The sequence below is a fragment of the Manis pentadactyla genome, chromosome 5, assembly GCF_030020395.1.
Source record: "Manis pentadactyla isolate mManPen7 chromosome 5, mManPen7.hap1, whole genome shotgun sequence".
NCBI classification, from domain to species: domain Eukaryota; kingdom Metazoa; phylum Chordata; class Mammalia; order Pholidota; family Manidae; genus Manis; species Manis pentadactyla.
The window spans coordinates 122,785,097-122,797,559 of record NC_080023.1 but is presented as its reverse complement, the minus strand read 5'-3'; the positions used below and the strand labels follow the sequence as shown (position 1 = coordinate 122,797,559).

At 33.0% G+C, this 12,463-nt stretch overlaps 1 protein-coding gene across 5 annotated transcripts in view; it reads right to left on the bottom strand.

The window, feature by feature from the left end:
* NAA15 (N-alpha-acetyltransferase 15, NatA auxiliary subunit) overlaps positions 1–12,463 on the bottom strand; it is a 129,743-nt gene that overhangs the window by 49,983 nt on the left and 67,297 nt on the right. For 3 of the 5 annotated variants that reach the window (XR_008997869.1, XM_036929085.2, XM_036929151.2), the window contains exons 2-4: positions 7,065–7,149; positions 4,949–5,053; positions 653–810 (exon numbers count right to left, since the gene is read on the bottom strand). Coding sequence is in view for 4 of the 5 variants with exons in the window: in XM_036929085.2 (XP_036784980.1) it covers positions 653–810; positions 4,949–5,053; positions 7,065–7,149 (348 nt within the window). In the remaining variant the exon portion in view is untranslated. Of the gene's footprint in view, positions 1–652; positions 811–4,237; positions 4,924–4,948; positions 5,054–7,064; positions 7,150–12,463 lie in introns of those variants that run through there. The other 2 variants (XM_057502624.1, XM_057502623.1) reach the window with 2 other exon arrangements.

The following is a 12,463-nucleotide window of genomic DNA, read 5'->3' as shown; positions in this document are numbered from 1 at the left end:
TAAGGAATATAGTCAAGATATTGTAACAGCCTGGTAGGGTGATAGCTGGAACCTAGAATTATGTATATAAATGTTCTACCACTGTGTTGTACACTTGAAACTCATGTAATGTAATACTGTGTGTCAACTACCCTTCAATAAAAAATAATTATTAAAAAAAAAAAAAAAAAAATTCAGTGCCCAACTACTGAGTGAAGATCTATAGAGGAAACAACTTAGTAGGTACTCTTTGGGAAAAAAAAGAGGGACTAAATAGATCTGATTTAATAGGGCAATTTAAAGGGTAAACTGTAGCTACAAAGACAGATACTGGGCTTAACAAAGGTAAAAAGAAACAAAAAAATTTGCTTTCCATAAAAATGTGAGAACCAAAGGTTATATTTACATGTTAATACCAGAGGCACTGTCTGAGGAATATTGTTAATTTTCACTGACTGACTAACTCAACTCTGTATAGTAATTCACAGTAAAATCATTCATTTTATAAACCTGACTAGTCCAATCATAAAACACAACCACTATTGGGGGGAGGGGGATAAAATTCAATTTAATTCTTTTTAAATGGAAAATTTACGTATAAGTACTCAAAAAAATTTTAAATATTTTAACAATATTTTATTCTTGGAATAAAAATATTCTCTATTTTACTTACCCTATAACCCTCAAGATCTCGCATTTGAATCTGTAGTAAAGAAAGGTCCCTTAAGATTTGAAGATTGTCTTTATCCCACTTTAGCGCATTTCTGTAACACTTAATGGCTTCATCATATTTCTTGTCTGACCTCTGAAGTAGGCCATAAACATGCCAACCTAAAAGATTTAGTTAAGGATACAACCTATATGGTCAAGAAATAATATTCCCCAGGAAACACAGAGAACTACAGCTATTTACAAAATTATAAGCTTATAAAAAGAGAGAATAAAAGGTAGAAGGTAGGTCAATACAGTAAAAAAAACAGTACAGCTCTTAGAGCCAAAGAAAATAGTTCTAGCCTGACTTACTAGCTCTGTGACCTTGGATAAGTTATTTAGTCTCATTATATTTCCTCAATTACAAATGTAAATAGAAATTCTATACAGCAGAGCATAATTGTTTGGTGACTAAATGGAATAACATACATAAGACACTCACTGGCTGGCACAAAATAAATGCTCAATAAATGTTAGGAATTTATTTTTTAAAAGGACAAAGAAGGAATGGGAACCATGACAAGTAATTATTTTAAACCATGTATTTTTTTTTCTTCAGCTAACAAGGCCCATTAGGACAAAACCCATAGAGCAGGTACAACCACATACAGAATAAAAACATTCACTCATTTAACAAATAATTATTAGAATTTCTTAATAATTAGGGTGTAGGTAGCCAAAATGGAGAGTCTCCTGCATTCAAGGAACTTAAAATCTAGTAAGAGGCACAGATTAAATAAGCAAAATCACAGCAGGTTGTAACAAATGCTACAAAGGGAGAAGACATGTAAGCAAAACTGCCCTAACAATGGATCTTTCTAGTTTAGATCTTGATTATGCAATAGGTACCCATCCTCCTATATTCAGTCTCTGCTTTTATTCTCTCCTGCCAGAGTAACCTTGCTAAAACACAATAATCAAAAGCAAATATCCACTTCCTTGTCCAGAAACTTAAAATGTTTCTCAGATTAGGTTCAAACAGTCCAATCTAACAACTTTTACACCAGGGATCCTCAACAGAATAAAATATATAATGTCTAGGATGGCACATATTAACTGAAAATACATATTTAATATTGTAAATTTTATTTGGAAAACAATTATTTATCTTCATAATATAAATGACAAAATAAAGCTTAATAAAAATCATCTCAGTTGAGTAGAATATGGTTTTTAAAAGCCTAAGGCACACCACCCTTCATAATCTGACCCCCATTACCTATCTTCCCATTTCAATCACCAATACCCTATTATTTCACAACTTGCTCACCTCTCTTGAGCATTGCAGCAACTTTTTAATTGCCTCTAATCTTCATCTCCTATAAAAAAATCTATCCTCAAGGAATTTAACACTGCTAAAAATTTTTTTAAACTTATGCGCAACAATAGGAACCCAATTAAAAAATCATGGTAAATACATATTGAACACTATGTAATCATTAAGAATGATGAAAAGATAATCTATAATAACCTTATTAATTAATCCTATTAACTTTTTAGTTTGATTATTCCCAACTCACTTTTCTGCTTTACTGGATTAGTGATGGTTTTTGAACAAGCTGTAACATTTTATTTATCTGTATATGCTTCTACTAAGTATCTCCCTTCACTAGACTGTAAATTCCTTGAGAGCAAAATCCATTATCTTTTCTTCATCTGTACTATGTCAGGGGCCTGGTAAATAAAAAATTGCTGTGTTTCAACACTTAAAATTGTGTTAGTTCACAAAATAGGTAAAAAAATATATTTGTTTAGAAACTAGTTTAAAAATAGCAATCCACACGGGCACAGAAGCCACAGGGCATAAATATGCAAAGAAGTAAAAAGCTAACTTTTTCAAACAATAAGGCTTCTCTCTCACTCACCAACTTCACATTTCCCTGTATGGCCCCGGAAGATGACTGGTTAGCCAGAGACGGGTAAGATTCCTCAAGGGAGGAACAACCTAAGACAGGCACAGTCGCAGGGGGGCCATCAGGTGAGAAATTGGGGATCAACAGAGGTGAGGCTTAGAACCTCACCCCCCCGTTCTGAGAGAAATCTTCTGCATACGTGGATGTTTTATTGCCCTGGTCTAGCTTGGATTAACACATAGTCTACAGGCACACACCTGATCATCTACATGTGCTCTCTTACAACACTAAACTATGTTTTCTACCTTTATCTTGTATCTACCTACCACTTCAGCATTTTATTAAAAATAATAATAATAAAGAGAGAAATGTGGTATCCACATATAAATCAAGTATAAAAACCAAATGAGTATTCATATTTGAACTGACTGTTTATAGTTCATAATGCATGAGCAAAACCGAAAGTTTCTGTGATGACTGCCCTTGTACTGTTCACTATGTAACTTATTCATTATGTAAGAATTTGTTCTACATGTAAAAACTTGTTTGTTATGCCTCAGAAGATTGGAGACTGACAAAAATTAGGCTTGGGGTGGAATAATGATTGTGCATTGAGCATTGACTCCCCTATACAGAATTTTATTGTCGTTAACAACCATTTGATCAATAAATATGAGAGATGCCCTCACAAAAAAAAAAAAAAAAAAAAAAAAAAAAGGACAGACTTCCAATGGTAAAATAAATTAGTAACCGGGATGTAATGTAGAGCATAAGGAATATAGTCAAGATATTGTAACAGCCTGGTAGGGTGATAGCTGGAACCTAGAATTATGTATATAAATGTTCTACCACTGTGTTGTACACTTGAAACTCATGTAATGTAATACTGTGTGTCAACTACCCTTCAATAAAAAATAATTATTATAAAAAAAAAAAAAAAAATAGCAATCCACAATTTTTTCTCTATTTTCCCTGACACTTGTACTTGCTCTTACCTCACACTTTCTCTTATAAAATTTATCTAGTATAGTACCTAGCATTATCAGAAACAATGTTAAACATCTTACATATCTCACCATTGAATCTTTATACCACAGTGAGGTGGGTATGATTATCCTCACTTCACACATGAGGAAACTAAGCCCTAAGATTACAGAACGGGATTCAAACCTAAGTGATTCATACTCCAAAGCCAGTGCTCTTAATCAGCACATTAAATTACCTCTTTAATACTGTATATCCTTCTCTCAATTTATGATCATGATTAAATCTGCTGGGTGCCTCTTTCTTTTCAAGTGTAGGAGGAACTTTCATAAATACAGTAGTCCCCACTTCTCTGTGGGGATATGTTCCAAGATCCCCACTGGATGCCTGAAACTGCATATCCTATGTATGTACACATGTGTATGTACACACACATGTTTTTTCCAATACATACATACCTATGTTTAATTTATAAATTTATATATTAATTTATGAATTAAGCATAGTAAGAGATTATCAACAATAAAATAGAACAATTATAAAAATGTCCTATAACAAAAGTTATGTGAATATGCTCTCTCTCTCTAAATATCATACTATACTCAGTCCCTTTTTGTGACAATGTGAGATGATAAAATGCCTACTTGACAAGATGAAGTGAGGTGAATGATATAGGCAGTGTGATGTAGCAGTATTAGGCTACTACTGACCTTCTGATGATACTTGACAAAGAATATCATCTGCTTCCAGACCACGGTGGATTGTGGGTAACTGAAACTGTGAAAAGCAAAACCACAGATAAGGGGGGGAACAACTGTATTAGGCAAAGAAATGATAAGAGTTGTTGATGTTTAACATCTTTAATACAGACAGAAGTTTGTATGAGTTGACGAATAAATTGTCAACAGTAACTAATAATAAAACAGAACAATTATAACAATATAACAGTATAAATAATAAAAGTTATGTGATTGTAGGTCTCTCTCGAAATATCTTATTGTGCTAACCTCACCCTTCTTATGAAAATGAGATAATAAAATGCCTATATATATGATAAGATGAAGTGAGGTGAAATGACATAGGCATTATGACACAGCATTAGGCTACTGTTGACCTTCTGATGGTATTTGGACTGTAGTTTATCTTGGGTAACTGAAACCTTGGAAAGGGAAACCCTGAAGAAGAGGAGACTACTGTATTTTAAAAGACAAGTCCCATTTATCCGTAAATAGGTAAAATGTTGCAATATCATGGGTATATAAAAATGTTCCTGAAATGAAGACAATTATTGTTATTCAATTTCAAAAGAATAATCTTTGGAGTTAATGCTAAGAAGGATCTAAAACGTCTGCCTCCCAAAGTGCTGCCTTATAGCTCAAGACACCCCAATCTAATCTTTAAATAAATGTCAAAAAGGATACACACATGACTTTTCAAGTCATTTCTCAAACCTCTACGAACCAATTCATAAGCTTCTTCCTTTTTTCCCAAACAGTTCAATGTTAACCCTTTCATAGCCAGGGTTTCTATTAAAAAAAAAAAGAATAAAAGGAAGAAAAAAAGAAAGGAATTAAATATTAAAAATAAATAATAACAAAAAAGGTAACCATAATCTCAAAAACAAATGTTACATTACCCTAAGAACTGAAAGCTGCATAGAAATTATTCAGAAGTTTTCCAGGTGTACAGATTAAAATATTTTATGAATTGATTAAGTAAACACACATTTCTAACTCTAGAGCTCCCAAGAATTTAAGATAAAAAGATACAAAAATTGCATTAATACTAGTAATTCACATGCTAACAAGAAACAATGACAATATTATTGTTCTTCAGGGGAATTCAGTGGGATGACCTTATATAATCACTCCTTTAAAGTATGAAAAAAGTTTGTCCTGAAACAGATTTTATTTCTGTGAACTCAAGTTACATAAAGACTAAATTCACTATTCAATGATTAAAAACATACACATATATTACCTACATTTCTGATTTTCATAAATTCATTTTTTAAATGATTCTTTGGCACTATGATTAAATATACAAGTAAAAGACGCCAGGTACCTGTCATTCATAATCAACAGATAAAAAGAGTTGAGGGAAACATTAAATTTTCAGAAAAGGGAAAAAAAGATTTCTAATTTTGTAATTGTGTATTTTATGAAGCATAAAGGAATAAAACTTATGATTTGTCTAATTTTTAGGACAAAATTTTAGAGTTTATAGAAAAATTAATTAGGAATAAAAGATAAAGATTAAAGGTATTATCCTGAGGAAGTGTTAACTTTTATAAGCAAATACAGATAAAGAAATGGAAGCAAAAAAGAGAGAAAAGCTTCAAGTACAAATCATTATAAATCATGTACAAAGGAAATGCAAACAAAATATACTGCCAAGTAGCCAAATTAACAAGATACTATAGAAGTAGCCCTATGTTGTCAAATAGGTAAAATCTATTCTTACATTTTACCAACATCTTGAAGTACCTTAATTACTGAAGCCCTGGGTTGCTATTAAGTTTAAGATAAATCATCATTTTATATACTGCTAAAAAACACCTTCAGTTAAAATTATGACACTACATATACAACCTGATTTCAGTGTTAAAATAGGGGAAACTGCATTTTAGAAACAATGAAATTTGGTACTCTACTGTTAAGAAATTTTATCATGATTATATGAATAAAAATTGAAATACTAGCATGCATATTTTAAAAATGAATAAAGAAACTAATTATACAGTTGGTCAGAAAAAAAAATCATATAGATAGGTATAGTTTCTACAAAGAAAAGGGAATGAATTTAGGTACTTTTATTCCCATTGCCTTCCATCTCCAATTTTATTCTTATTGTGAAAGCATGCAAGTGTGAAGAAAGCTAATAGAGAAATATTACTCTCTCCATCTTCTTCAATATTAACATTATCAAATTAATTACCATAGAGCCATGTTTCCTGACTTTATAATTCACAACTGTGAAAGCTTATTTTTCCTTTGCCTCTTCACAAGTTTAGCTACAACAAACATCTTTACTCAACAAACATCTCCCTGTCCAATCTCCTACCATCATAGGCCAAAGTTATGTAAACTTTCAGAATACAATATGCAAATCTTGTCTTAAACATGACTATCTTGAAAAACTAAGATATAATTCTAAATAAAAAGATGTGGCTCACGAGCAAAAGACTAAATGGGCACTCTCTGAATAAATTTACTGTAAAGGAATAAAATTTCCGAGAACAGAAGTTCTTAAGCAAACTCTTCTTATAACATCTTAAATTTACTTAATAAAACTTATATAAGTGTATTTGTCCCATTAGGTTCTTTTGTCTTTTCTATGGCTCTAACATTCTTCACAATAGGAATAAATCAGAACTCAAGGAGAATGTTATCATTTTTTACATTAAGTTCAAAATTCAGTAATAAACATCTCCCCAAAGGGAGTCATGGATAAGAAAATACTCAAGGCTGCTGGGAGTTAACAGGACCCATAAATAAAGCCAGACAAGTAAGCAAAGCCTTATCTTCTTACACTTACCTCCATGCTCTGCAAATTTAGGATTAGAGAGGATTTGTTTACAGAATTTCAACCCATTTCTATACTGTTTATGTTCATAACATCTCTGTCAAAACAAAAAAAATTTTTAGTTAAGCAAGAAATGCAATTTTAAATTCAATGCTACATTTCAGTCTGTTAAATATAATAGAACGGTCAAATGTTATTTCCATATTCTCCTAAATCCCACTAAAATGTCAGTTAAAAAAAAACAAACATAAGATTCAAATAAAGAAAGTAGGAAAAATAAGATCATTAGTTCACTGCAAAAGGTCCAGCAAGTGAAAACTGAAAAAGAAAAAAAGGTGTGAACACACTTTAAAACAGCATCTTCTTTTTACTGAAGGAAGAAGTCCCTTAAAGCTGCAAGGGACAAACAAGTGCATGCAAAAAAAAAAAAAAGACCCATACCATAGCACATCAAAATGAAACCCCAAAGCCTAGAAAAGTCCTTAAAAACATCTAGAAAGACACATGTGACACAAAAAGGATCCATAATCAGAATGGCACTGAACTTTTATTCCAAAGCAATAATGGAACACTGCTGAAACCTAGAAAACTATACATGGCCTTCAAAATTCAGAGTGAAATTAAGTTTCTACCTAGAATTTTACACCCAGACAAATTATCAATCAAGTCGATGAGTAAATGACATTTTAAGGCTTCTCAGAAAGCTAAAATTTTATCCCTATACACTCTTCCTTAGGAAGCTATTAAAAGGAATCAAAACTAAACAAGACAGCAAAAGGACTTAGTAAATAAAGAATCTATAACGCAGGGGAAAAATAACATGATGTAACAAAAAAAACTAATTATCCTTAGTGTTTTCCTTTCCTCTTACTTCCATTTATGTCCCATCCATTCCACTTTCTCTCCAACAGCTTCCTAACTCTCTGCCACTCCCACAATCAACTATGCACTCAGCAAGCAGGTGATCTGGGGGATAAGAGGGAGGGGAGAGCAGAAGCAATAACTTAGGCGCTCTCAATAACGATATTAGAGAAAGAAACATAAGACTGAGCAACTAAGTTTAGTGTTCCTATTTACTTAACAGAAAGCCTAAAGATAGTTTGTTTTTCTTATAATAATTATAATAACAGTAAAAAGCATTAAAGGAAGCTAAGGTAATTTAAAGCGGACACTCTTAACTTGTCACTGTTTTCCAGGAACTACATACATACAAAGCACGGTTTAAGTGCATTTTTCTTAAAAAACCCTCAGTTAGTTTTCTGAAAATATATTTCTATGAAAATGTAGTAGAAGAACTTCTACTTTTGGCGATGATGGAGTAAGTGAGGATGAACTTGCCCTTCTACTGTAAACTACAAAACTAAACAAAACATATGAAATAACTATTGTCAGACAATGGACAACAGGCAGTGCAAAACTGAACGACTAAAGACAGAAAAAAACCATGATGAGCTTAGATATGCCACCACTTTATAGATCACAGCACAGAGAGAAGGATCCAAGGCAGAGCACAACAGTCCAGAGTTAAAAAAAAAAAAAAAAAGACTTAAGTTCAGTGTGAAGCAAAAATCTGCAGGGGGTCCCCGTGAGTCTGTTGCTGAAAACTGTTAAATATTGTCTTGCATATGTAGGGTGAGACTTCATGAGGCCAAACAAAAAATGACCACGAAGCAGTAAATTCAACAATTATCAGGGCTCACATGTCACTGAAAGTTCCAAGTAGTCAGAATGGAGTTTTCAATGAACAACTGTAGAATTCAGTAAATAGTGCAGAAAATGTCTATTTAGTAGACAAAAACTAGCCCTAGAGCAAGTGTACTCTAGACTCACCCTAACAAAGCCATAGACTGATACACAAGTAACTTTACTGCCGATATAACAAAGTCCAACACTCTTTAAATTCACTAAAACAGCGTAAAATTCATAATGCTCAACATCCAATAAAAAATTATTAGATAAGCTAAGAACAACATACTCGATAATCAGGAGAAATAAAAGAAATGCTGAAATTACGAGATATACCTATCAAAACAATATTATAAATATGCTTACTTTAAAGAAAATATAGACATACAAAAAGATAAATGAAAAATACAGAAAAGAACCAAAGAGCATTTCTAAAGATGAGAAATACAGTATCTACAATGAATTTTTACTGAACAAAGATACTGCAGAAAAAAGACCAGTGAAATGGAAGAGGGCAGTAGAAACTACCCAAACTCATAGAGAAAAAAGATTAGAAAAAATAAACTAGTGCAGCCATAATGACCCTTCTTCATTAACAGAAAAATAAATTATAAAAGCATCATAGATATAAATGTGAAAGGCAAAAACAATAAAGCTTCTAGAAGGATATATTTTAAAATATCTTCATTATGTTGGGTAAAAAAAAGATCCCTTAAACAGAAAATTTTACATTCAAGATGGTGTTTTAGAAAAAAAAGGCAAACCAGAGAAGACATGCAGTGTTTCAACAAAGACTGTATATCCAGAATAAACAACTTCCGTAAGTCAATAAAAAGAAGCGACAGCTAGCTCATTAAAACACTGCACAAGGGCCTTGAAAAAAATGCCCAGAGATTACCCTAATGGCTAATAAAGACAAAAAAGGCACTTAATTACATCAAAATCACAGCACCATACTATTAAGTTAAACTAAAATGCATTAGACAACATCACCTGATGAAACTGTGGAGAAACTGGAGTTTTCATACTTTGCTAGTAGTAGAGAAAATTGATTAATAATTTGTTCAATTATTTGGCAGAATATTTATGCCATAAAAATTATACCTCAGTAAACCAGATTTTAAAACACTGTTTGGCAGTATTTAATAAAACCAACCATATATATGCTGATCAGCAATTTCAATTTTAGGTATACACCCAACAGAACTACAAACATAAATTCACCAAAAATAGGAATAATGGGAGCAGCATTTATCAATAACTGAGATTACAAATATATATATACATGAAAGTGAAAAAGGATACAAATTTAATGATATACTTGAACTATAGTACTAAGTCATCAAAAATTTAGTAATAGTTTTTAAATTTACTTTGTATTAAAAATGCTTTTACATCTAAGGCTAAAAATTCATCAAAACCAATACAGTAAACAGAGTCTAGGTCTTCACTTTTCAGTTAAGTCTACAAATCATAGAGCATTATCACTAGCTAGGACATAATCTTGGCATTATATTCCTAGGTAATTTTTAAATACCAGAAACATGAGAGGAAAAATTTACTTCAGGAATTAGGTAGTGAAAAGAACTGCCTTTGTGGAATCACTAGCTCTGCTTTCACTCACTCACTTCAGAGAGTAAAAGTAGTTCGGTAATCGTAACTAATCTACTGAGAATAAAAAAGAATACTTAAATCATGGAGATACATCATCAGAAAAAGAGACATAAAACATTAAGCAATGACAGCTAATCCCTACTGAGCATTTATTGTGGGCCAGGCAAGGTACTAAATATTTTATAAGGAAAAGTCATTTAATCTTAGCAACAGTATGAAGTATGTACTTTTTTTTTTTGCATCTGGCATCTCTACTTATTTTTTTCCTATGGTTATGTCTTTTTTTGTATACATAATTTTTTAATTAAGGTATTATTAATATATACTCTTATGAAGGTTTCACATGAAAAACAATCATCCATATTATTGAGTCCTCCTCATACCCCACTGTAGTCACTGTCCATCAGGGTAGCAAGATGCCAGTAGCTACTTCTCTGTGCTACATTGTCTTCCCCATGAGCTCCCACACACACCATGTGTACTAATCATAATACCCCTCAATCACCTTCTCCCTCCCTCCCGACCCGCCCTCTCACACCCCTCCCCTTTGGTAACCAGTAGTCCCTTCTTGGAGTTAATGAGTCTGCTGCTGTTTGTTTCTGTCAGTTTTGATTCATTGTTATACTCCACAAATGAGGGGAAAATTTTGGTACTTCTCTTTCTCTGCCTGGCTTATTTCACTGAGGAGTAATACCCTCTAGCTCCATCCATATTGTTGCAAATGGTAGGATTTGTGTCTTTCTTATGGCTGAATAGTATTCCATTGCGTATATGTACCACATCTTCTTTAGCCATTCATCTACTGATGGACACTTAGTTGCTTCCATATCTTGGCTACTGTATATAGTGCTGCAATAAACATAGAGGTGCAAATGTCTTTTTGAATCTGATAACTTGTATTCTTCGGGTAAATTCCAAGGTGTGGAATTCCTGGGTCAAACGGTATTTCTATTTTTAGTTTTTTGAGGAAACTCCATATCGCTTTCCACATGGTTGAACTAATTTACATTCCCACCAGCATTGGAGGAGGGTTCCCCTTTCTCCGCATCCTTACCAGCATTTGTTGTTCTTAAGTCTTTTGAATGGTGGCCATCCTAACTGGTATGAGGTGATATCTCATTTTGGTTTTAATTGCATTTCCCTGACAATTAGCGATGTGGAGCATCTTTCATGTGCCCGTTGGCCATATGAATTTCTTCTTTGGAGAACTGTCTGTCCATATTCCCCCATTTTAAAATTAGGTTATTTGCTTTTTGTTTGTTGAAGTGTGTGAGCTCTTTATATATTTTGGATGTCAACCCCTTATTGGATATATCATTTATGAATATACCCTCCCATACTGTAGGATGCCTTTTTGTTCTGCTGATGTTGTCTTTTGCTATACAGAAGCTTTTTAGCTTGATGTAGTCCCATCTGTTCATTTTTGCTTTTGCTCCCCTTGCCCAAGGAAATGGTTCAGGAAGAAGCTGCTCATGTTTATATATTCAGGAGATTACTGCCTATGTTGTCTTCTAAGAGTCTTATGGTTTCACAACTTGCATTCAAGTCTTTGATCCATTTTGAGTTTACTTTTGTGTATGGGGTTAGACAATAATCCAGTTTCATTCTCTTACATGTGGCTGTCCAGTTTTGCCAACACCAGCTGTTGAAGAGGCTGTCATTTCCCCATTGTATATCCATGGCTCCTTTATCGTATATTAATTGACCATATATGTTTGGGTTAATATCTGGACTCTATTCTGTTCCACTGGTGTGTGCGTCTGTTCTTGTGCCAGTACCAAATTGTCTTGATTATTGTGGCTTTATAGTAGAGCTTGAAGTTGGGGGGCATAATTCCCCCCACTTTATTCTTCCTGCTCAGGATTGTTTTGTCTATTTGGGGTCTTTTGAGGTTCCATATGAATTTTAGAACTATTGGCTCTAGTTCATTGAAGAATGCTGTTGGTATTTTGATAGGGATTGCATTGAATCTGTAGATTGCTTTAGGCAGGATGGCCATTTTGACATTATTAATTATTCCTCTCCATGACCACGGGATGTATTTCCATTTATTGGTATCTTCTTTAATTTCTCTCATGAGTGTCTTTAAGAAGTAGGTACTCTTTATCCTC